We start from the raw sequence: 25,310 nt of genomic DNA, 5'->3' as shown, positions 1-25,310 counted from the left end.
CAAGATGAATGCCCAAGCAAGACTGAGTATTTTGTTTCCCAGCACAGTCTCTACCACTGCATGACTATTCTCTAAAACATGCCTGATTTTCAACCAAAATCTGAATCACTGACACATCCTTGATATCCAAAGGCAACAGGCAGAAGAATTATCAAGCATGATAAGCGATTAGAAGAGAATAACAGCACTATATGGGTTTTTGTTTGGCTCGTTATTCTGTTTTAATAACATGCTCTTGGTGTTCGGATGTGGGCTGTGTTTCAGATCCATTTTAAGGTAGAAAGCACTAGCAAGCTATTCAGCACCCATCAGGAAAGGTACACTTCCCTTTTCAAAATTAAGTTGCTTTACTTATCAGTCAAATGAACTAAACAGATCCTATTTTCTTCTCCTTCCATTTATGAGTAATGTCTAATTCTTCTATACTTGACTAAATAAGAGATTATAGGTGAAAGTTAGCAACAAAAAACAGCTCCTGGGAGGAAGGAACCTGAGAACACATTTATTTATCAACAGATGGCAGACAAGAACAGACAAGAGGAATTTAAAGACGGCGCTGTTACTTTAGGAGATGACAACCTTTATTTTGAAACATTTATTCAGATGATCGGCTGCTAGCAGCAGCAGATTGAACTGTGCAGTAAAATGACTCACTTCCAAAACAGCTCCTTAAGTTTTCCAAGTTTCTGTGCATTATCAGTTTAATAACCATGCCAGTGTGTACCCAGAAACGATATGCAGTTTAAATACAAGGTCACAGTAGAGAAAGAGTGCAGGAAAGTTCCATTCTTCCCCAAAGGGAAAATGCTATAGCTGCAATTTGAGCAGACTATTTTAGATTTTGGTCACTGAACCACCTTATCACAAAGCATGAAGATGCTTTGGATAAAGCCTCTCGAAATTTGATGCATTCCAACAAACACTGAACTGTGCAGGAAAACAATTATTCATCCTACACCCACCCAACAGTTGCCATCAGAAGATGGGTTTGAACAAATACATATCCATCCAAGCGACAAAAGACAGAGATATGAAAACAAAAGGGAAGATGGCAATCAGCAGGTCATTATGTTACACCGCTAACAAAGTCACCAGTTGGACACGTTCCCCATCTTGTACTTTCAGCAAAAACAGTTCGTACAGTACTGAGAACAGTACAAAGCAGCCTGCTCTCCCAAGCAGCTACCCTGTCACCTTGTCTCCAAGCACAGGATCATAGAATGGCCTGGGTTGAAAAGGACCACAATGCTCATCCAATTCCAACCCCCTGCTCTGTGCAGGGTCACCAACCAGCAGACCAGGCTGCCCAGAGCCACATCCAGCCTGGCTTTGAATGCTTCCAGAGATGGGGCATCCACAGCCTACTTGGGCAACTGTTTCAATGTGTCACCACCCTCTGTATGAAAAACTTCCTCCTACTGTCCAACCTAAACCTCCCCTGTCTCAGTTTAAAAGTTTTCCTTGCCAGGAAACATCAAAGATGAAGATGAAATTCAAAGCTGAACTGGGTCCTCAGACTTTTAATATTATAAAGCCTTAGGTGAATGTGACAACACTTGGATTAAAATAAGCATTTGGATGTTCTTCTCTACCCATATATTACTTGGAGTCTTTGGATAGTCTGCATTTAGGCTTTTCATCTGTCTGCAGTACTGTATCATTAGGGATGAGCAGTTTTGGTAATTTGTTTGCAAGATGGGGGGATAGGGAAAAGCATTTGTTTGCAGGAACTTTTCCCTTGGCAAGGGAGTGAACTTAAAGGAAACATGAAGAGGTGCTGTTTCTCAGAATAAACTGTTTCATACAAGCCAGACTCTTCAACGCATTCTGTGTCTTAAGTGACTTATCAGTTCATACCATTAAACCCATTAGGATGGGCAGAAAAAGCCAACTTGCTGTCCAATGGGTAACTCTTTCAGAAGCATTCATACAGCCTCTTCAAGATGTAACCTATATTCCCTCATTTACCTCAATAAAATTCAACTTTCACAGAAATATTTCTAATTTCAGGCAAGCTCGTTTTCTGAAGCCTTTGAGACTCTACTGAAACATCTTCCTGCCTCATCCTTTCAACCACATTATTTACTGCAATGCATTCACCCAATACTCCTGCTTCTCTCACCACATCAAGCTCGAAAAGCTGCTTTTTAATGACCTTAAGGGCTCAGCTTTGCTGTATTTGCAACATTTGTTCCCCTTAATTAGATCAACCTTTGGCAAACTGTCCAACAAGCAACTCTGGTTTCTTTCATGTGATCATTATACACAAAGGTGCCTCAAAAAAAAGAAAAAAAGCAGTGATAATTCCTCCTTCAAAACAACCATAAGAATGACACACAGCACCAGACATCAGTTGCAATGACTATTTCTTCTGAGCCATTCAGTTTGACTTGCTATACATCCCCCCCCCCCCCCCTCCCCCCCCACCAGCATTCCCTCTTATTTTCCACTGAGTTTAAGAGTTTTAGATGAAAGCTGTTTGGACTTAGATTTGTACACCAGCAGCACTGGTCAGATGAGTATGCAAACAATCTATTGCCTAAAGAGGGCTTCTGCAACACAGAGATTGAGCTGCACTTCCCACTGCAGAGATATTACAAAGCTGCTGCTATATCAGAAAAGCCAGTGTATTTTCTCCAAGGCTGTTCAGTTTAGGCTCCTTGAAGTCAAAGCAAGTGATCATTGTTTAAACCAAGTTGTGTGAAACTGTCCAAGGTCTAAAACAAAAGGAAGATACTAGCTCTGAAAAAAAAAAAAAAAAACAAAAGAAGGCCTCACACAGCCTGTGGGAGTTCATTACAATTCAGAAACAGATGCTGGTCAGCTCAAACTTCCTGAAATACCATCATTTACAGACAGCACCATTTCAGCTATACAGCATATACTAAGAAGGAAGTGAAGCTGTTTAACAGAACAGGATCCACTGCACAGAACTCCATAAAACATCGTATTTAAAGTCAGTGCAAGTAATTCTTGTTTTATGTAAACCATTCTACAGAGAAACATGCTTCTACAGCAGACAAGAATATTACTAAAGCAACATATAAACATTTAGCTTGTAAAAATACACTCCAACATGCAGAAGAACAGAGAATGAAATAGTACCAGTGTGCATATTACAAAGCTCCTGAAAATCTACTGCCTTCTCCTTGCATCACCCTAAAATGCATCCTACAATGGCCCAGGAAGACATCTGCACACAAGCTAGTGTACAGCATATCAACTGCAACCACTAATGATGTTAGGCAGCGAAAGAAGCCCCTAGAGTTGTTACATGGAAAAAGAACAGCCTTTATATAGGTTTGACAGCATTAAGACTAATCTCGAAACCATTCAGCAATTTCAGCCTGTGCACAGCCCTTAAAGGAGCACAATCATGCTTCTGTGCTCCTGAGCTAAAGCAGGATTATTTTGGTGCTAAGCACTCGTCAGCTGTGCCCTAACAGATCTCTGCTTCAGACAACCCACACTGGGCAGTCTCAGGCTTCAGAACTTGAGCTGATGAATTGAAGACAACAAAACCTTCAGACTCACACCCTTGAATTTAACCCATCACCTCGGGCCTGGCTGCTATGACTGCAGCTGACAGCTTCAACCAGAGAAAAGGCAAAGAGCTCCTCTCCAGCACTTCACATCCTGTGCACATCACAAACAGGACAGGGACCTGATGCTCCTCTGCTCCTACCAGCAGCTGTGTGACACCACATCAGGGCACTGTGCAAAGACAACTCAACTCGCTGAGATGGAAGTAGCAGAAGTTTTTACAAGCGAGGTGTGTCAAAGCACTGCTGTAAATGAAATACTCTCTTGACTTACAAGTCAGCCAGACAGCTGTTTCATGCCTGGATTTGCATAATGAAACAAGTTTTAATTCTCATTTACAGCAAGATGACTCAAAATGTTATCAAGCTTCTCAGCTGGCCACAAAATATTAAAGTGATTTAGAAGTGTTGGTAAAACATTCAAGTCTTTACAGATTGAACACTGTGTTCTATAAAAGACTCACATCTCACCCTTCTCCAGTACAAGTCCTCCATCACCATGATTTCAGCACATCCCAGCTAGCTCAGCACCTATATTAAATCACTGCTGGTGAAACAGAATCCCCCAGAGTTTGATTAGGTGAGACACTTCCAAAGCAAAGCAAACAAAAGCATACAACAGAATATCTACAAATATGATACAAGTAAAAGAAGAATCTTCATTATTTCCACTTAGGCAACAGAACAACATTCAGATCCCACTTTCTCACTAGCAGTGGAAAAAAAAAAATCACAGTAAGAACCCAGGTGCTGACTGTCAGTTATTTTAAGTGCACAGAGGTTGGCATCATTACTGAGATCAGGGAAAGGAACATATCAGTCCATTCCCCATGGAATGGAACACGTCCCTTCAGTGCCCAGCTTGTCACATACAGCCCTGAGCTACTGATTACCAAGGGCACAGCTCAAGTACCTGTTACCACTGTACAAATGAGACCTCCTCAGCCACAGAGAGATGTCAAGTAGAACAAGGCACCCTCCTTCAGCCTGCCAGGCTCAAAGAGCAAAAACAACATAGTAAAGGGGTGTGCATTGCTGGACTTTGGTCAAAGATGCTTTTTAAATACAATTTGAAGTTAAATGTTATCCAAAATATTTATGAATTAATTTTTGATGTTAAAACACAGAACTCAATACTGCTAAATGAAAAACTTTCTGTACACTTTATTATCAAATTGACATTTTAACTGAAATTGCAGTATGTGTTTTAAGCCCTTGAAAGCTTGCTGCTTGAGCATTCAAAGGTAGAACATTTTCCACTTCAAACCAGAAATCCTGGTTTAAAACTGAATCCCGATGAAAAATGTATGGTAATATTTACAGTAAAAACATCAGTAACAAGGAAATAGCAAATCCCCTTATACATCCCATAAACTTCATAAAGCTGTAAGCATCACTCACTGTTGCACAGAGGTTAAAGCCAAGGTTATGAATGAACAGAATTGAGAAAAGAAGCCAGTACCTGCACCTCCAGCCTGCAACAAGATCTCAACTATTCAAAAGTTCTCTCAATAAATCTTACTAAATTCAACCTTGCAGCATTCAAGTTAAGAATTAATGAAACTAACTAACCAGCTATTCATCACCTCTTACTGCAGCTACTAATGCTGACATAGAAGAGTCTTAATGTCAGCAGATCCAGAAACACTGCTCACTGTGGATGTCACTGGCTGTAAGCCTCATCCACTCTTAAATATCAGAGTACCACCTGACCCAACCATATGCTGAAGGCTGTGAAAAGCTGACTACTATGCAGCTAAAAAGTCCTTAGCCACAACCAGCTGTACAAACCAACCACTACCACAAACTACCTACAAGGTAACTGCTGTGTATTTGCCTGGAGCCTTCTCTGAAAATCACCACACTGAAATATAATCAACATCCTACAAAATAAGAAACTAAAAAGAACTGCTGTTCAATCGGTAATAATGGCATCACTAAGGAAACACTTCATTTAAGGGATGAAGGCTGATATTTGGAACCCACACTGCACTTACACTGATCAAGCTCCAATGTTATTAACCTGCTAACAAGGAAAATATCAAGTACTGGATTTCTTAACAGCTGAGTTTTCAGAGCTCTGTGCAGCAATATCCAGTGGGAGAGCAAATAAAACTGTACCTGTCTAAAGCACTTCAAATAGATTGCTCAAAGGCCTGTACAGATCTGACCACTGCACAACCTCTGCTCCTCTCCCTCATATTTAAACTTGCTAGAAAGCCACATAGAACTTTAAAAGCTTCTTTGACCTCATTTTTTTTTTAAATTATTATTTAAATGTAAAGAGTCACAGACAATTTCTTTTGACACAGGGGAATACAGAAAGTTGAAAAGAGATTATGCACCAAACCAAGTGCAGTCATACCCCCTTCAGTCATACCCCCTCACTCTAAGTACTAAGCTAAGCAGCAGGGATAGCTGTGATGAGGTTTGGAGGACATAAGCACAGGCAGCCTTAAGAACAGCATCACCCACCACAGGATTACACATGCCTAAGGAAGCAGCAGAGCCTGAGCAGCTGCTACCTGCCTTACCAGGTCATGTGTAGGGCTGCCAGGAGATCACTGAGGCTGAAAAGAGAAGTCAGAGGACTGCAGGAACAAGCTCTGCCCAGGGTACCTAACCAAGGGACCCCATGAGTCCTCACCTGAATGTAAGACCAGTGAGAACAAGTGCCATACCTCTTGAGATCTGTTGCTCCAGCACCAGCAAAGGACATCACAGAGAGTAATACAGATCAAAATTATTATTACTGTTAGAAATAATATTAAAAAGTATTATTTCAGGACAAGAGGAAAAAGTTTTAAACTGGAAGAGAGCAGATTTAGACCAGATATTAGGAAGGAATTCCTTACTATGAGGGTGGGGAGACACTGGCACAGGTCACCCAGAGAGGCTGTGAATGCCCCCTCCACGGCAGGGCTCAAGAGCAGGCCGAACAGATGGGGCTGTGAGCAACATGGGCTAGAGGGAGGTGCCCCTGTTATAGCAGGGGGTTGGAACTACATGATCCTAAAGGTCCCTTCCAACCCAAACCATCCTGTGATTCTATGATCCCATATTATTACTGCTTGCAGCCAACACTGACAAAGTCATCAAGGACTTTGGCCAGAAGTCACACTGCCTCCTGGGTAAGTCAGGTGGATCAGCACAAGCATTTCTCCTGCTGCTCCATAAAGGAGCCAGCACCTTGTCAGGTCTGGCAACAAATCCTCCTACATCCTTTCCAATCTTCCAACAACCTTCCTGAAATGGGAAGCATAACCTGGAAGAAGCCAAGAGGCAGATGACAGGCAGTTAGTGCTATCTTCAGGCAGAATTTCTCTTGACTGAAAGTAAGACAAAACCAGCTACTGTTTGTATTTGATGCATCTCACATCCTAGAACAAGGAAATTAACCATTAATTCCTCACCACCACCATTCTGTAGTTTAATGAGGATTATGCAAAGTGCTGCAGAATGAAGGAAGCACAGAAACCTTTCTTAGATTTAGATTTTAAAAAGGTGCATGTAAGAATCCAAGCTGATTTCTGCCTAGGAGCTTAATGTATTACTATTCCATTATAATAAAAGGAGATTTCCCCCCCCCCAAATTAAAGCCTCCTGTTGTATAGCAATAATAATATAATTGAAAAAAAAGAATTCAAGGTATCTGTAGTAACAGCTATCTTCTAACTTGAATTTTAACTATTCAGTGCCATGAAAAGCACTGAAGCCATCCACAGATGCACCATTCCCCTATATAATCACCATCTGAAAAAAGGAGTAGATCCAGAATATAAAAGCTTATGGTTCAAAAGAAACCACTCAAGACCACATTACTCATGTTACACTTAAAAAGCCTGAAGACTACCACAGAAAATCCTGAAATCCTTTTTAATTCTCAACTGTCACTGGAAATTAGGCAAGAGAGTTCTTATTCAGGTGTGATTTTATCAGAGGTTCTTCCTTTCCTATCACACTTCGGGCACATTTTCATGCTATCAGAACACTGCTATACTGTAGCAAACAAACTGTAAGTTTCCAAGAAAGCTTTTATAGACTGCTTCTGCTCCATCTTCTTTGGATGAAACATATCAGACTGCCAACCAAAATTAGACAAGGACGATAAAGCATTGATAACCAAGTCATATTAAACAGGCAGTGCCCTACGCATGGTAGAAACAATTCCCCAAGCATTTTGCTAACCCTGCTAAGGGCTCCCACTGAGCACACATCAGAGATTCTTACCAATATCTACAGCACATTCAATGGCCAACGGCGAAAGCCTTTGCTAGGCTGATCATTATAGCAAAGTTAAGTATGACAGTTAATCATTTATGAAATCATTCGGATTCTACTGCTCAGTCCTCCAGCTCATCATTTGGACATTGAGCTTTTGCCTATGCTTCCCACAAAGGCTCGATAGTCACAGCTTTCAAAACCAAATGAAAACTCCAGACAGGCAGCAGTTACTCTAAAGCAGAAAGGAAATTCTCTCATATTTATATTTGGGAACCCCGTTTGTTACTCACAAAGTGTCTCTCCACATCATCTCTGATGAGCAGAACTATCTCCTCAGTTCTTCATGCACCTGCAGTCAAACAGAACAGCATTAAAGCAGAAAGTCACAGACAAACATCCATAAAGAGCATTTTGCTGCTCAGACCCCATGCATTTTCACAAAACAAACCAAGATTTACACTAAACAATCACACACCATTTGACTTCTTTCCCATTTAACTTCCTACAGTACAATTACAAACAGAGAGAGAAGCAGAAAACATCCCTGCTTGCATGTATGATACTGTTCCTTGCTGCAGGAAAAAAAAAGGGTGAATTATGAAAACTAATCAAGTGAACCGAGAGAGCACATGCCCTAGATTTTTCAAATAATCTCCTGGTTTAACCCAGTTGTTCCTCAGCCTGCCTATCCCATGAACACGTGCTAAAATGGAAGCTGCAACACATTAAAGCCACTCTTTCAAGGGTGAGATGCTGCTCAAATGGTTTATGTACAAGACAATCACTTTAAAATTTTGGCCTCTTCTGTGCAAATTTAATGAGTTCCACTTTTGAGATCTAATATAGTTGATCAAAGAGTGACAGCCTCGTTAGTTGGTTTTTTAATGTCTCATGGGTACAATATCTTACAGCTATTAATCAGAATGAAAGGCTGCAGCCTATCTGTAAGTCTATGAACTCACTTCCAACTGAGGATATAGCGATAAAGCTGTAATATTTAAATGTGCTGACATCCTTGAGCAGTAAGCATTACAAAATCTAAGCTCTGCAGTGCCCACAGACAAGCCACAATTTGATTTTCAGTCTTCTGTAAATTTCACATTGTTAGGCATAAGTGGGCAGTAAGAGAAGTCGTAGCTGTAGGAATTGAGCGCTTCTTTGAAACAACTCACTACTCCTTCACAGCCCCAAGAAGAAATTTCTTACCACCTTTAGCACTCAAAAGTAAATGAGCATTGTTACACCCACAAACAGTAAACCTACATCAAGATTCGAAACAGGGCAGTTGACATATAATAAAAAAAATAATAATTCTGCAGATCATTCTCTCCCACAAGTGCTCTGTGCCGTCACAACCAAAATTCTGAGTCCAAAGAGCAAGCCACAGGAGATGCTAGAATAGGAATTCATCAAAAAGAGGATTTTGCTAAAGCAAATCAGAGACATGAGGCAGAAGACACTTGCACATAATATTTGTAAGCATGAATTATGAATTCAATGTGTGCCCTACACCTTTAAATGTACCATAAGAGTGAGCACCCGCCAGAATGCTTAAAAGCACTGAGCTCAGCTGCTCCCATCCACCAACAGGAGAACAGCTGGTAGAATAAGGTGCCTCTTGGCTCCTGGTGTCCCTGTACCTGGGGACATCCTTGGTCCAAACCAAATCCAGGTTTTCCTCTACTAAACATGCCTACTCAGTAAATAGGACATGATTCTACCTCTCCATCATAAGACAGGTTAGGACTAAATTAACCCTGAGTAAATGAGGTTGGCCTCATCCTGGGCAAATATACAGATGGTTTTGTATATATAGCTATACAAGTTTCCACACACCTCCTCTGTGAGGCCAAAGCAACATCCTCTTGATGTGGTCTTCAACAGCACTGCTTATCTGTGTGAATTAACTGCCATGCTCACTCTAGATCGACTGAAGATGAAGAAAAAATATATATATATGACCTTTCCATTACAAATTAAAAATGGAAAGTAACTGTTTCCACCCTTCCTTTTCCCATCTTTCCCTAGATAGGTTACTCCAAGTCAGCTAAGCTGCAAGTTCATTAAAGTTGGTTTTGGAGCAAAATGCACAGTAACTGTACAATGTACAAAATGCACACAAATAGTGCACAGCAATCTTGCAGTGTGCCTGATAAAACTTAACCTGAAATCCTGAATATACAGGTTCTCCTTTCTTCCAGAAGGAGCTAAATACTACAGAGCACCAAACTACTCAGTCAATAGTTTGTCCAACTGGCCTCAAACCTGTCACCTGAATTCAAACCAAGAGACAGGCTGACTTTGCCAGTGACACCCCTGCACATCTCCTCACCCACAGGTTTCTTTGGGGTGAGATGTGAGCAGAGTGGCTTCTCTGTGATCTCCTCCTATTGCTCTGCTGGTGAGAGGATGCCAAGCCAGCTACATCGTGAGGTGAAAGCTGAATTCTTGCTTTTGAATGTGGGGCTTTTTCTTAATGAACTGCTGAGAGAACAGAAGCAGCTCCTTCGTTGGAGCTGTTTGGCTGGCATGCAACAGAAAATCAGACGGAATGTCACACATTGTCTTCCTTCACACTACAGAAAGCTCAAGATTACAGAGGAGAACAGCACAGTGCAGGGTGGGAAAGCTGATGCACACAGGTGCTGAAATTGATAACTGAAACCTGCCTCTAATTGCCAACCTCATTATCACAGAAATTCAGATGGTTCAAAGGCTTGTTTTCAACTTCAACAACAGAGCTGCTATCACCTGTGCATCCTCACCATTGATCCTTCCCACCTAACGCAAACAGGAGGAATTCACACCTCTCCTCACAACCTGACAGCTACTCCGTGAGCACAGAAAGGAAAAAATAATCACTGGCATTAAGTGCTCCCCAACAAGAGCTGGCAGCTGAAGCCCTCCCTGCTGCACAGTTGCCTCACATTTCTGCTCTGTGCTGCTTTGCTGGTGCTGCTGCTCATTTTGCTGCTTCTCCATATTTTTTTCCTTGAGCAAAAACCACACATTCTGCCATCATTCTTTCAGATACACAAATGTACATATTTATGAATAATTACTTCCAACATAACCCATTACATTTGTTGTTAACAACCTTCAGCGTGAGTTTAGGATACAACTTTCAGGAGTGGTGTGGTTAAGACCCATGTGAAATTGATGAGTGCTTCACAGCCAAATTCAGCTACTTCTAATGCTGACCACATTCAAGAGAACCACACCATGTGCTGCTCTGCTCACACATCAGTGCACATGTGGCAGACACCCTGTGAAATGGTTCCATTTTCATGCACGCATTCCAATACCTGCTAGAAGGCTCTGAAATTTTCCAAGCTGATAAATGAGGCTTCTGTGGGTGGCTTGCTTCAGCAACCAGCTCTTCAGAGGCAGAATGAGTGATGCAAGGCATGTCAAAGAATGCACCAAAAGCACAGCGTAAGAAGCCATGACATGCAAAAGGCCACACATTCTCAATGGACAAACATGAGCATACAAAGCATGGAGTGAATATGAAAAATACGCTTGACATGTTTCTTAAGATCTGACCTCTAGCCTGAGGTTTGTAAGTATTGGTTTCAAATGATGTTCAGAAGTTGTAGAGCCAGGAGATGCTCTGATTTAGCCTGACCTACAGCAGAACTGCAGTCCATAGAACCACAACAGAACAGAACTGCTGAAAACACCAGACAATTAAACTAACAGTGAGCAAGTGGCTGAACTCTAGCTTGGGAACACTAATTAAGGATGCAGTTCCACAAACTTAGACTGACTTAACTACTCACTCAATTTGCACCAAACGTAACACATCAACAACTGCACAGTTCACAGAAAACCACTGCCCAATTCAAATAACTGCTTCCCATCAGATGAGCAAGCTGGTTCCACTCACCTGGCACCAGCTGCACCTCCCATGCACACCCTCAGCAGCTGGGCAAGGAGCAGACAAAGAAAGCAGCACTGCACCTTTTAGCAGCAGCTGATTCCATCTGAGATTGAACTGTGCCCCTAGAACAACTTTAATCTCCAAGCTATCGACCATTTAAGAGACTCTCCCTAAATATATAGTGCCCTTCTAAGGATATATTTCTGTTATTTTAAGGTAGGATGTAGAACAGCTTCATTTAGGGAGTTTTCACAGTAACAGGTACCAGAGTTCCATTACTCGTGTGGCATTAACATATATCACATGCCACCTGATAATCAATAATTAACAAGTTGATCGTTAGTGTTCTCCGCCTACAAATTGCAAGTGTACACAAACATTTTCAAGGAAAAATAATCTAGTCCTCTCACAGGAGTCTACAGAGCATCCAACTGAAGTTATTAATCACAGTTGACCAAGGTGCACCATTGTGAAAAGCTCATGATGATGATAACCAGAGGGGTTTTTAACCCTCCAAAAAGCCCTGAGACCACAGTTACCAGCTTGTAACCTACATGGGTGGCTCCTCTTTTTTCAACAGTTCCATTCTCCACATTTGGCCACAGATTTACTGCTCAGGAAGGGTTAATCCAAAAGACACTTTCACTACAGACTGAAAACAAGTGGTTGTCAGAGGAGTTCAGACCCTGCAAAGCCTCCTAGTAACACAATGCACATTTCAGTACTCTGAAGTCTTCCAGTTCAGGAAGCTTTTCAATCAGCCAGTACATCTCATCTGACAACAGAAGTAAAAAGGCTCAGAACATTAGAATATATTCCCCTATTTTTCTTTTGTTAAAGCTTTCTTTGCTACATTAAACCTCCTCTGCTATATTGCATACCAGACTATCAGAGCCACTCGCTTCACTAAGAAATGAAATCCTTGAGCAGCCACTCAAGTCCCTGTGTGACAAAGCACCTTGGAATCAGTTCGCCCTCAGCTGAGCCTTCCCACCTGTTGTTGCTTTATTCAGCCACATCCTTTACCTGCAGGCTTCATCTAATCCACATCCGTGAAGTTATCTACATATGCAAATAAAGGCCTGGGAAAAATATTTTAGGAAAACATTAGTCAGCACGATTTCAATCATTGCCTGGAAGCTTATTAATTCTGGAGTGCTATTAATGGGAGAAGCAGAAAGTAAGGACTAGATGGATGAGATGGCCCTTGAAAAAGCCATTCCAGGATAGGACATCAAGCTGCAGATCAACTCAAAGGCATCAGTTTCCCCTTGGCTTAACATTATTTTGAGCACACCTCAAGAAGAGAGCCATTGAACTGACATAACTCAGGCAATACCAGGGCACAGGGATACTCACAGCACAACACAGCACACTCACTGGCTTATCATAAGCCTATGATATGAGAATTGAGATAAAAATGTTACTTATTAAGTACCATACAGATACTTCTAACACTGCAGGATTAACACTGGAAACATAGATTTCTAATGCTACTTGTCCTAGAAACAGAACGTTCATCACTTCCCAAATACAAGGACCTTGCACAGCAGCACAACACCAATCCAGCTCTTCCAGCCCCAGTAACCATCCCAAAGGAAGAGCCAAAGGTACGAGAATCATTTCCACCCTTAAAACTCTTCTCCACCCCACTACACAGACCATTATTTGCCCTTTTCAGCTACAGAGGACAAGCTTCTGCAAAGGCTGAGGGCAGCCAGCTCTAACAATGCCTCCTTGTGCTGCACACACAGCTTTGCATCTATCAACTGTTCTGACAGATGAGCTAATCTACACAATTAGATCCAAAGTTACAATTTAGCAATTGCAGAATTTTACCAAAGGAGATTTCTGGAATTTTCAAGATATTAAGACTGCCCGGCATTTCAACTATATTAACCAGCTTTTGAAATCCTTATGTAAGAACTGCTCAGGAAAGAAATAAAAATGTCGTGGTCAAAGAGTTCTACAAGAGAAAGTGAAATATTTTTCTTTTGAGGATTCATTTTGAGCACGTTTGGCATTTAAACTTCTATGAAGAGTTAAGATAGAAGGAGTGCTTATTTCCAATTGATTACAACCAATTCATGATATTCAACAATATCAAAGCCTTCTAATTTCTGTCCCTGTGAAGGCTGGCTGATAGTGTCAACAGCACCAAACTCAGCTGAAATTTACACTTCACAAGCATGCTTCTCACCCACACAGTCCCTCATAAATCATCTGTTTTGTACAAGGAAAAATCCAGCAGAATAATCTTCTATGCATCAATTTAGGGATGCCTATTGCAACAGAGGAAGACGACTACATAAAGAATATAGAGCATGATGTACACAGAAATGTTTGCTTATCCTTCAAAATGGAAAGTTTCATACTACCAACATCACAAAAATATGATGATTTTGATCAGCACTCAAGATGATCTTAAAAGGTACTTGCCTTCTCAGATACAGAAGCCTGGTAACCAACTCCTACTGTATGCTTCGTGCAAGGAAAACACCTTGCAGAAGTCAGATACGAAAGGCCAGACCAAAAACCTGCTGAACCAAGCTACCTGTTGAACAGCAGGCAGCTCCCAAGCAGTGCAGGTAACAATTAACACAGCGCTGCACTGTTAACAGCCTTCATGAGCTGGTGTTTTAGGGTCTCTCTCATTCCAACTGCATTCAGAATGCAGTTTTCACCGCTCCATAATTCACTTTCCCCCTCTGTTAATAAATCTAATCACATTTCAAACTCGTTTGTCTTTATAGTATTGCATGACAGTGGAGCATTACAGCCACCACCTTCCATCTCATGAAGCAGCCATAGCAGCACACCCAGCTCCAGAGCCCTCCCTTACCAACCCCTCCCTGATTCATTGTAGTGCTCCTTCACTGCACAAGAAGCTGGAAGCACACCTCCCCCAAGCCATACAATATACTGCCTAGTTATGTTAATTGAACAGGAACACTTTCACTGGGGTTTAGCCATTTAAATCAAATCAGTTGCATAGACAAAGCATCTCAACTTTCTTACTGTTCATGGCAGGATCCCAGGGCTATGTTTCGCCATTCCCAAGTAGTCCAGGTTAATTTTGACATCTAGAATAAGGTTCAGGAAGAGAAAAAAGAATTGTCACACGTTTGCACACTATTATTCACTGTAAATGTTATTTTAAAGAACTGCAAGGTACAGCATCTCCAACAGAGCTAACTATTGGTTTCTGCAATATTTTGAGCTGTCTCCATTGTGAGTGGAAAATTGGACAGCCCCTGCTCTTGCCTGCAGGGAAAGTTGATCTAACTTGCTACTGTCGTGCCCTGCTCTTCTTCTATGTATACAGAATCTCTCATACACAATTCTGCAAGACAACAGCTCCCAGTACAAGTCAAATACAATAGTATTGTTAAAGGCAAACGTCAGAGCCAATTTTCAATTAAGCTTGTCAGTCTCTAGATCAGAAGCAGAGCCACCATTTTATATAAACCACTGAATGCACAGAAGCCCCAGGAGGTATGGAAGTCCTAGCAGAAGTAATGCTTGCATCATGCCACTAAACCAAGCATGCTTTTATAAATTCAGCTCACAGTTGCTGTCGCTGCAGGAAGCTATCTGGCTGGGCTTACAAAAACACTACAAGTTACAACTGAGCTGAAACAGGATAAAGTTACAGTGAAAGGTTTCACAGCCATTTGAAAGTCATCTTTCTGTGCGGAAGGAACAACTGGAGAGCAGAAGAGGAGAGCAGACACTGCTTTTCTTTGTAACACCACAAAGCCAGCGCAGCAACTGCCAAGGGAAAGCAGCCAGGCACCCCTACGTGCAGAGAGCACTCAGTAACACTGTCATTTGCAATGGCAGCCTTTCTTTTGATTTTTTCCAATGCAAAGTGTGGAAACACTGGTAGCAGTGCTGCCTGCTTCTGCTTCCAGTGTTTCCTCTCAGAAAATAAAATTAAAGCATCACGGCAACCTGCATGCTCATATTCAGCTAGCACCAATACATTACTGGCACTTCTACAGTTCAGTGAAAGGATAGGGATATTTTCTCCAAAGACAAGAGCCCTTCCCGATGTGAAATGAAGTTATGCATCTACCTATGCTAAACAGTGAAACTAACAAAAAATAATAGTGAACGGTCTGTTAGACAACAGTTTAACCAAACTTAACCAAAACAGAGGAGTTACCTGAAGGTCAGATACATTACTGCAGTCATTTCATTAAGTGCTCTTCCTGTTGATACTCCTTTAAACGCATCAAGTTGCTTTACCTTTCATAGATACCCATCTATGTACGGCAGTCAGAAAGACTCACATTCCAGATCTGAATAAATATTTATGTGCCAGGAATGACAAAGTCTGTATCATGGTTCATTTTGGTGAAGAAAGCCAGGAAGAAGCAATCAGAAAGTAGACTTCTGCTGGCAAGAAGCCCTCTAAGAACTGGGCACATGATCCAGGCTTCCCACCACCCCTCCTGAATATCCCATATAAATCTCCATCTATGCAAAGCAGTGTCAGGCTGCTCCAATGACACACACAAGCATTACAGTGGAGGTCTTTATGAAAAGCCTTCAGCAATGAAAAACTAGAACAACATCAGACTTGTTAGACACATCTGGGATGGCACTGAGACAATGAAGCCAATACAAAGATAGCGTTTTTCCCCTCCAGCCCACTCCTTTCTTCCTCCTCCCCATTCCTTTCTCCACCACTATTCATTCTTGACTCAGGAACATGAAGTGCTGCCACACAAACTCTTCTCTCGCAGTCATTTTCTGGGCTTACTCCCTCCTACTATTAATTTTACTAATGAATAGACAATCTAAACTTCTAAAGGGAGCTGACTGGAACCATAGTGTCGATTCTTTTGGGGGCGTGCAGGGAAGACAGGACAGAGCAGCACAGAACCCAACAACATACCCTGCAGCATCCCCAGCCTGGCAGCACAATAAGAGCACCTTGGTTATCACCCTGCACCCCAATAAGCCATGCCTACATCTCACTTTTTACCCTCGTCTCTGCCTGTGGAGCACACTTTTAGCTTCTGAACCTCTGTTCTGGATTTGGATCTCCTCCTGGACATGCTGTGCCCTAGAGGTGCTCATCACCCTCAGCTGCATGTCACTGCTCTGCCAGAAGGCCACCAGCTGAGCTGCCCTTAAATACTTTCTAACCTATTTACTTAGGATCAACTGATACAAAGGCTGATTATTTGAGCTATTCAAACCACCCCAGCTTATTTTGGCTGTCATGCCACAGAAGAGCTCACACAATTGTCTCAGCTGCTAGAGGCAAGGTTAATAGCCCCCTTAACAAAACATTTGCCTCTTCCAAACCTGGGAACGACATCCAAGAGCAAACCAAGACACGATATCCCTAATGGCACCCCAAAAGAAACCACAGCTCTCGGCAGGATCATCACTATACAAGGATCTCACTCGAAAAGGAAGACAAGTCTTGCTTCTATTTGCTCAGCCTTTTCCAAGGAAAGGCTCTCACCCAACTCCCAGAGCCCTATGTATTAACACTGCTCACAAGCCTCTGTCCTTGAAGGCAGACAACAATCAGGTTGCCTTAGGGCTACAAGCACAAAAGTGATACCATCCTATATTAAAGTTAGACTACACACTTAATGAGATATTGCCTGTGATGCTAATTCCTTCATTATTCCCCCGTGTCCATCCCACCCACAAGGCTTACAAAAACAACAGGTGAAAGTTTATGGTAAGCATAGTAAGATTTAAGAACAGAAACTGCCCTTGTTTTGTGATGCAAAGCAGAGAATTCAAGGTCTTGGTCCATTTGGCTTTAAATAGTAGCATCTATTTTACAAGAGAAAAAAAGAAAAGAGTAACATCCTAAATTAGAGGTACTCCTCAAAAGCCACAAAGCACAGCTTTTCATTAGCAATTAGAACATTTTCTTAGGAAAGTGTATTAAAGCCTAGAATTTATCAATCAAAATAGCGTGAGCTTCTAGAAAGCCTGCTATCAGATTCATAGCTCTGCAAGAACACTTCATTAACAAAAAGCAAGGCATCACAGTGGGAAGCCTGAACACCTTGGGATCACCATCATTTGCAAAAGGAGATGCTGTGGAGTTGTACCAAAGTAGAGCCTCATTGCAAACTCCTCCATGAATTCAGCCTTCCTTCAAGTTATTAAAGCACTCCTGACCAAGATTAGCCTATCTGCAAAGATTCAGGACAGACCCAATGACCAACATCACTACGATAACTGGTTGAGTTGACAACACATCAACTCTGAGACAGCAGATATCACCCTTACCTCATTACAGCTCTCCTTTAAATGATGAAACTCCTGATTTGGCCATGAAAGACAATCTCTAGGGGAGATATGGTGGCAAGACCCACTTGGATTACCAAACACTCCAAAGTAGCCCTCCTATCATTAGAGATGTCAGTGGTTCACACTGCTCACGTGTAATGAAGAAGTGAACACCTGCACTCTTACCATTACTCCCCCACAACAAGTGCAAGTACCCTCCAGAGGATGCTCTATTTGCATGGCCACTGAGGGAGAAAGGCAATGCAGCTTGGGCAGTCCAGCAAATCGGATATTGCTGACTTGTGTGCATTTAGCCTTCAGTCCTCTCATAGCTCAACTGTTAAACCCAAAGTTTCCCATCTGAAGGTAGAAGTTTTCCAAGTCTTCAGTTCACACAAAACATCTCACATGGGCCCCTCATGGAAATTAACCCTATTTAATACTGTAAACAAATAAAATTAGAACGTTGGGCACAACAGCCCAGCTCAATTTTCATTTTGGATTTTTTATCACTGGTAAATTACAAATTCAACACTGAGGAAAGCAAAGCTGGTTGCATTATTTTCTGACCAACACCTTTCAACATAAGCACAAAACTGCATTATTAACATGTGATGGTGTTTTGTAACTTCCAATTGCTGCTACAGAAGTTATTCACAAGCAACAAACAGAAAGTTGACTGGGGAGGGGAGGTGGGAGGAATGAACTATTAACGACTTCTACAACTCTGGCCCCTTCAGCAGATAACTGGCTATAAAAATACACAGACCATGTGCCAGAGTGTGTAGGATTCCAGTGCCACTCGTGGCTTTCTTTAAATAACAGATGTGCTACTCACTTCCTCTGTTCTATTCAAAATCTGTGGGCAGCATAAGCTTGCCCAGAACAGTGCCTGTGTTGTAACAGCAGAGAGCCACAAGAAAGCTGGGCACTGAGGTGCTCAAGTCCACAAGGCAAAAGAGCAGCCCACCTTCCCACGGCTTGCTCCAGGAGACTGCCAGTGTCTGTGAGAAGGACACAGCCCAGCACTTGGGTGCTTTATTTCAGTGCAGAATTCACACTCTCATACCAACTCAAGCCTCCAGTAAGATATTTGTGTGGCTCACCCAGCTCCCGTGCAGGCAAACTAGCTGGAGAAGATCTAAAAGGCACCCTGAAAGCATGAGACGTTTGAAGCATGAGGATCGCATCCCTCTGTGTGCATTGGGAGGAGAGGGATCTGCCTCCCCTCACATCATTCCTGCCTCGACTTGTGAGAGCAGCAGGAAGGTGTAGCCACAGGCTGAGAACCTGAGCAAACCACCACTGAGTGGGTTTCACTTCCCAGGAGATAAGCAGCACTAAAGGTAACTCCACCGATTGGCTTTTAAAGGATTCGTGGATAAAGAAATGAAAGAAAATAAGATTTGGCATTTTCTTATGGAATTATGTCAACATATAGGAATAAAACATTCAACAGAAACAGATTTTCCACTTCAGAGCGTTGGATGTCATTCCAGTACGGCAGAAGCCTGCTGGATAGCTCAGATCTTCACCTTGCCATATTGCTGGATATCTCACATTAGCATTATCAGATAAGGTCACTTTCTCAAAAGAACCAAAGTTCCCACGATGCTAAATGAAGTGTGGAATACACTCAGCTTGAAAAGAGAACAGACCACTCATGAGATCTTAGAAAACAATCAGGAAAAGGGAATTAGATTGAAATCCGCTTGTTTATTCTTGCTTTCTTGGATCTTGGGGTTCTCTTTAAGATTTAATCATTGTATACCCCAAAAATTCTATTCTTTGTTCTTGTGATGTGAAACATAACCTTCCTCGCAACAACAGCTTGCTCTTGACCAGAGGTGCTGGAACAGCTGCCCAGAGAGGCTGTGATGCCCCATCCATCCCTGGAGGTGTTCAAGGCCAGGTTGGATGGGGCCCTGGGCAGCCTGGGCTGGTGTGAAATGTGGAGGTTGGTGACCCTGCACGTGGCAGGGGCTTGGAGATTCGTGATCCTTGAAGTCCCTTCCAACCCTGGCCACTCTGTGATTCTGTGAAGTCAAGCTTGTTTACTGTGTATCACAGTTTTCATTTGTCATCTTGCTAAAGCAAGGTCTGCAGTTTCCCACTGGTACAGACCAATGAACTTGCCTTTCTGTTTGTTTTTCTCACCAAGAACAAAATTCCTTCACTGCAAAGACAAAATTGTACATTCAAAGAGACCAGCAGATTGATTTGCTGAGCAATGCAGTAACTTAAAACAATGACTTGTAAACCCTCAGAGCTGGAGCAGGTACTTAAACCATCCCATCCCTGCATTCAACCACAAGATATGGGCAAGACAGCCTTGTGTTGACAGTTCTATAAATGAGATGGGACGTCCTGGACATAGATAAGGTCTCTAACCTAAAGGAGTCTCTTAACTTCCAACTTCATCCAAATAAAAAGACTTCAGACAGACAGGACAAACAGGCACATACACCAGTGGGAAGAAAGAGCCAAACAAAGGAGTCCAATCCTATGGGTAAAAAGCCTCACTACCTTGATGACTGAGAGCCACTTCTGCTTCTGGCCCCATCCACACCTGCAGGAAAATCTCAGCATGTGTGTCCTGCCCAGAGCATCCAGCATGCATCAAACCCAGGCACTGGGGTCTCTCAGAAAGAAATGCAGAGCACATGATCCATACATTCAAGTAGGTGTGGAGCACCTGGTAGGGCTGATAGTCTTAAGCTCTACTTTCACCTGTATGTAAGTATTCTCACAGTGTAAATATTTCCTACTAAAACTAAGCAGAATGGCTTTAAAATGGTAAGAACATTGGCACTGCCAAGTAAATCTCATGTATTTCACAATGATGGAATACACCACTAAGCAGCTGCATCAATTACAAACATCTTAAAACAAAAGCCCCAAGAAATCATATGACCAGCATCATTAGGATTTACAACGAAGCACTGTTTCCACAAATGGAAACAAAAAGACATTCCCTGCAGTGAGTTTAAAGCAAAACCATTGACTAACAACACAAATCCATCACTGCTGCATTTTGCAAAATAAATTAACACACACTGTTTTAAAAGTCCTTCCCAAATAGGCATAGATACCAAATTCTAAGGTACTGATCATGGGATCTCTTTTGGATTTTCTTTTAATGAGTCTTATATATAAGTCAAGGGGATCTGCCAAGCTCTGTCCCAGCTCATGAGCTATTGTATAGAACTAATAGAAATACAGCTGTGGGAATTTAGAGCTCAAAGCATATAACCCTGAAAGGAAAGCAGAACACATTGCCCCATCTATTTAAGCTCTTACCTACCTCCCACTCACACTGACAGCCATAAACACGACGCCACAGTTGTGATAAAGGCATCTACCCACGTGAACTTAGCCTGAGGCCATCGAAGTCAGCTTTCCTAAGCTATTAGAAGTCATCAGAAAAGTTTCGTGCCATCGAAACAGAGCAACGGGCACACACTGAAGCCTCTCTCAGAGGCAGCTGGTGCTTAGAACAAATGGCTCCATTTGTTCAGTCACACCACGCTGCAGTACCTCTAAGTTTTGCCAGCACAGATGTGAGAGAGTAAAGAAAAAAAAAAGCCACATACTAAGAATCACAGCAACTTCAGCAAGGACAATGAAAAAGAGCATTTTAGACATTTTTTGCTTGCAGTGCTGGTGGAGGTGATACAGTAACACTAGTAGAAGCACTTCTGGTAGAACACATTGCAAATTCATTTGGAGTCCCTACCAGCAAGTGGTAACATTGATTAATCACCCCTTTCTAGTAGCTGGACCATGCTAAGAGCCCTTGGTGTAATGCTGCTGGAACTGCCAATTCCAAAAGCAGAGGTTATGCCTTTTGGTCAAGGCAGCTTGATCTCCACTATCAAAGAACAGCTACAAATATATTATACTGAGACGCACTAAACATGAGACAGTTTGCAGCAGGCTTTTTTTTTTCTTTTTAAAGGCACTTGATGCAAAACAGAAATCATCCTTAAGGTTACCAGAATCCAGGGGCAAGGAAATGAAAGCTGTACTCCATGCCCATGGGGTTGGTTCCCTATATCCAACCCACATGCAAGCACCAGAGCCCTTCCTGCTGGATACAGCAGAACCACAGCCTCACATGATTTGCAGTTTGGTGAGCCTTTAACAGAACAAGCGGAATAAAACCAAAACCTGACTTGTGAAAAGCCACTGCAATTCCTTTTTGTTACCTGGTGGCAATCCAATGCTCCCTAGAAACAGAGCTGCTCCTTTGAAGCCCAGCAGCACGCTGATTTGCGCTGGCGGCTTTGAACTTCAGAAGCAAAGGGAAATGTTTAGAAGCACAATTTTGAAAAACACGGAATCAAAGAGATGAGAAGCAGCCTCTCGTTTAGCCCAAGTTGCTGCCCAAACTTTTACTATCAGCACGGTGGTGCATTTCTGTGCTGAGTGGCATTGCAGAACAGGCTTCGCCACACAACCAGCAAAGCCCTGGAAGTTCCCCCCAGCGCTGTCTCTTCGCACAGCTCATTGGCAAAAGAAGAAACGCTGCTCGGTGCCACCATCCCTGAGTCCCCGGGCTGCATTTCTATGAGCCAGGAGGCATTCCTGGCGCAGAGTTTCTTGGCAGGTCCAAGCCAGCATCAGCCTCGTTAACACTCGGAGCATTCAGGATAACGAGACCCTCGCCAGGCACAGCTGATGTGCAGAATTACACACGGAATGCAGGGCGCCAAGTTAACACCGCACTTCTTACACGGAGACGAAAAGTCCTTAATAGAGCTTAATAACAGCAGAGCTCGGCCTGAATTTTAGTGAAGGAGAAGGGATCAGCGAGGTACCAGTGACCCACAGCCCTACTTCTACCGTCTGCATCCCACAAACAACCGCGGGACTCCGCCGTCCCATTTACAGACCGCAGCGCAACCAACAGCGACGGGCTGCGAGGGCCGAGAGGAGGAAGCGAGGACCCCGCGGCCGTACCACAACGCCCGGAAAAAGGCAGCCGGGTGAACCCAGCCGCACGGAGCCCCCCAGCCCCGTCCGAGGGGCGGCGCGCAGGCCCTGCGACCCCCGAGTCCTCCCGACGCCCCCGAACCCGAGCGGAACTGAAATGCACAGCGCCCACCTCGCACCCCTCACTCACCTGCGAGCCACGGCCGCGGGCCCCACTCCAGAGAGCTCCCCAAGTACCGAGCGCGGCCCCGCGCCCGCCGCCTGGCCACGCCTCCCCGGGAGCGCGCTTCACCGCGTCAACAAGGCGGGTTCGCGCATGCGCGAGAGGAAGGCGTAGGGGGGCGGAGCATAAGGCGGGGAACGATAGAAAGGGGCGTGGTCTATAAGGCGGATGGGGCGTGGTTTAACTGTTTGTGGGCGTGGTCTACGAGTTGGGGGCGGGGCTAAGGAAGGGGAGCAGGGCTGGCAGTTTGGGAGCAGCGTCGTTAGGTGAGGTTAATTGAGGTCATGCCGTGCGGCTGCCTGCTAATTAAAACGTTTCCAAACTTCCTCATTAGAGGCAGCACCACAGGTGTGCCGGACCCTATGCGGGTTGCTCCGAAAGTAATGCCTCCTGTTTATTTCCATGAGAACTACCCAGCCGCAATGAGCACTGCAACGTTAGTCGACAGAGCACATTCTCAGCTGCAAAACTGTATTTTTTTCAACGTTGCCAGGTCATGCAAAGAGAATAATACCAGTTAAGAACATTTCCCATTCAAAAATTTTTATCTGATTTTATCCAAAAAAAGAAAGAAATAGTTCATACGTGCCATGTGTGCTATCACCAACTCATTCTGAATGTCTTCCATAAGTTATAGCAGTATCTATTACAAAACTGAAAGCAGAATTTGGGTAGAAGAGGAACTGAGCCCTACTATGCTTCAATTCCGTATGAGAAAGTGCATCCTCCGCTTGCAGTTCTGCAGATATTCTCTGCTGAACTTTGCTTGAGCATCTTAGTAGCTCCAACCGCAGCACCCACAAATGTGTGCTCCCAGCAGCATTCTCCAGCTGCACTGATTTGCTTTGCCTGCGAAAGGAACCCTGCAACCCCTCCTGTGAGTGCTTCAAGAGCAATGCAAGAGGCATCCACCCACTGCTGGCTCTTGGAGTGAGCTCAGGGACTCTGCAGACACTGCTTCTGCCTCCCTGTTCCTCTTGGCTTTTCTGTGTGCTGCATCTGGAAAGTAGTGGCTATCAGGATCAGGACCTTTGTGCTTTATCTATACTGAAAATGTTCTGTTCAAATGTTCAACAGATATTCAAATTCATGCCACAGTAACAGCCTGAAAAATTCCAGAAAAGAGGAACAATTTATTATCTGAAAAAATGGTGCTGGGCTGGCACAGCTGCACAGGGAGTGGTGGGGTCACCATCCACCGAGGTGCTCCAGAGCCATGGGGATGTGGCACTGAGGGACGTAGTGATGGGCATGGGGTGGGCTGGGGCTGGGCTCGGGGATCTTAGTGGACTTCATGATCCTATGATTCTATGACCTGCTCCCATTCCAAGGAGCTGTCAGGGCAGACACGTGATGTCCTGTGCTCCATCCCCACTTCCAGCAGCAGGCACTTCCCAGGAAGCCCAGCAAGGCAATGCCCGTCCCATTTCCCAGGTATTTCCTGTGAGGAGAGGCCTCTTCCCAGGTCAGCAGTGAAAACAGTGCACATGTGGGAAAATAGAAGTGCCAGCCTTCCCTGGTGCTTTGGGGCAGAGAAACAGGGCAGAGGATTTTTGCCTCTCTTCATCCTCTGTGCAGTCTCTCACAATGGAAATGACAACTAGTTGGGCCAGCAGAGAACCACACTGTTGTGACAGTCTCCTCTTCCAGGCAAAAATGCAACAGAGCAAGGAACAGATCAGCACAGACATCACTGCTACTCTCAGAGAAACATTTCCAACATAAATGGAGCATTTCACTAGAGAGAAACAGTCAAAATATTAAAATATGTAGAAAGGGGGGGATTATTTTGGCCACTGATCATTAAAATTAATCAGGTGTGGGGAAAAAGAAAAAAAAAGAAAGAAAGAAAAAAAAAAGCAAAAGCATTCAGACCTGAGGAGTTTGGAAGGATAAATGAGATGTGAAAGGAATCGAAGAAGGAAGGGAAAAGCACTGCAGGAAGCACAGTTGGTGACATGCAGCAGAGGAGGACATCCTGTGCAGTCGGAGGTTTAAATGCCTCAGGCATTTGGAGTGGTTGCAAAATTTAACATAGCAGCTACAAAGGCAGTATCTGACCTAAATACACCACTTGCATCCCTATATTATCTGGGGCTACCATTTCCTTTCATCACCAGAGGCCCATTGCCCAGAGTATAAGTTGCCATGGTGGACACACAACACGTTTTGTACTTCATCTTGCAAACTCTTGCAGGACTGTGACATTTACATTTGCAATGAGGACCTCTTC

General features: G+C 43.3%; 1 protein-coding gene across 4 annotated transcripts in view; it reads right to left on the bottom strand.

Annotated features, from left to right (window-relative positions):
- The window catches only part of KLHL13 (kelch like family member 13), a 66,077-nt gene extending 42,904 nt beyond the window's left edge, over positions 1-23,173 (bottom strand). The window contains exons 1-3 of one of the 4 annotated variants that reach the window (XM_052673021.1): positions 23,045-23,119; positions 14,668-14,732; positions 8,057-8,115 (exon numbers count right to left, since the gene is read on the bottom strand). In XM_052673021.1, the coding sequence (XP_052528981.1) occupies positions 8,057-8,076 (20 nt within the window). In that variant the 5' untranslated portion in view covers positions 8,077-8,115; positions 14,668-14,732; positions 23,045-23,119. Of the gene's footprint in view, positions 1-8,056; positions 8,116-11,071; positions 11,145-14,667; positions 14,733-23,044 lie in introns of those variants that run through there. The other 3 variants (XM_052673022.1, XM_052673019.1, XM_052673023.1) reach the window with 3 other exon arrangements.
- Positions 23,174-25,310: the final 2,137 nt, after the last annotated feature.

Source organism: Tympanuchus pallidicinctus, unplaced genomic scaffold (genome assembly GCF_026119805.1).
Source record: "Tympanuchus pallidicinctus isolate F22 unplaced genomic scaffold, pur_lepc_1.0 scaffold13, whole genome shotgun sequence".
Taxonomy (NCBI): domain Eukaryota; kingdom Metazoa; phylum Chordata; class Aves; order Galliformes; family Phasianidae; genus Tympanuchus; species Tympanuchus pallidicinctus.
The sequence above is the reverse complement of the archived record's forward strand: the minus strand, read 5'-3'. Positions and strand labels throughout refer to the sequence as shown.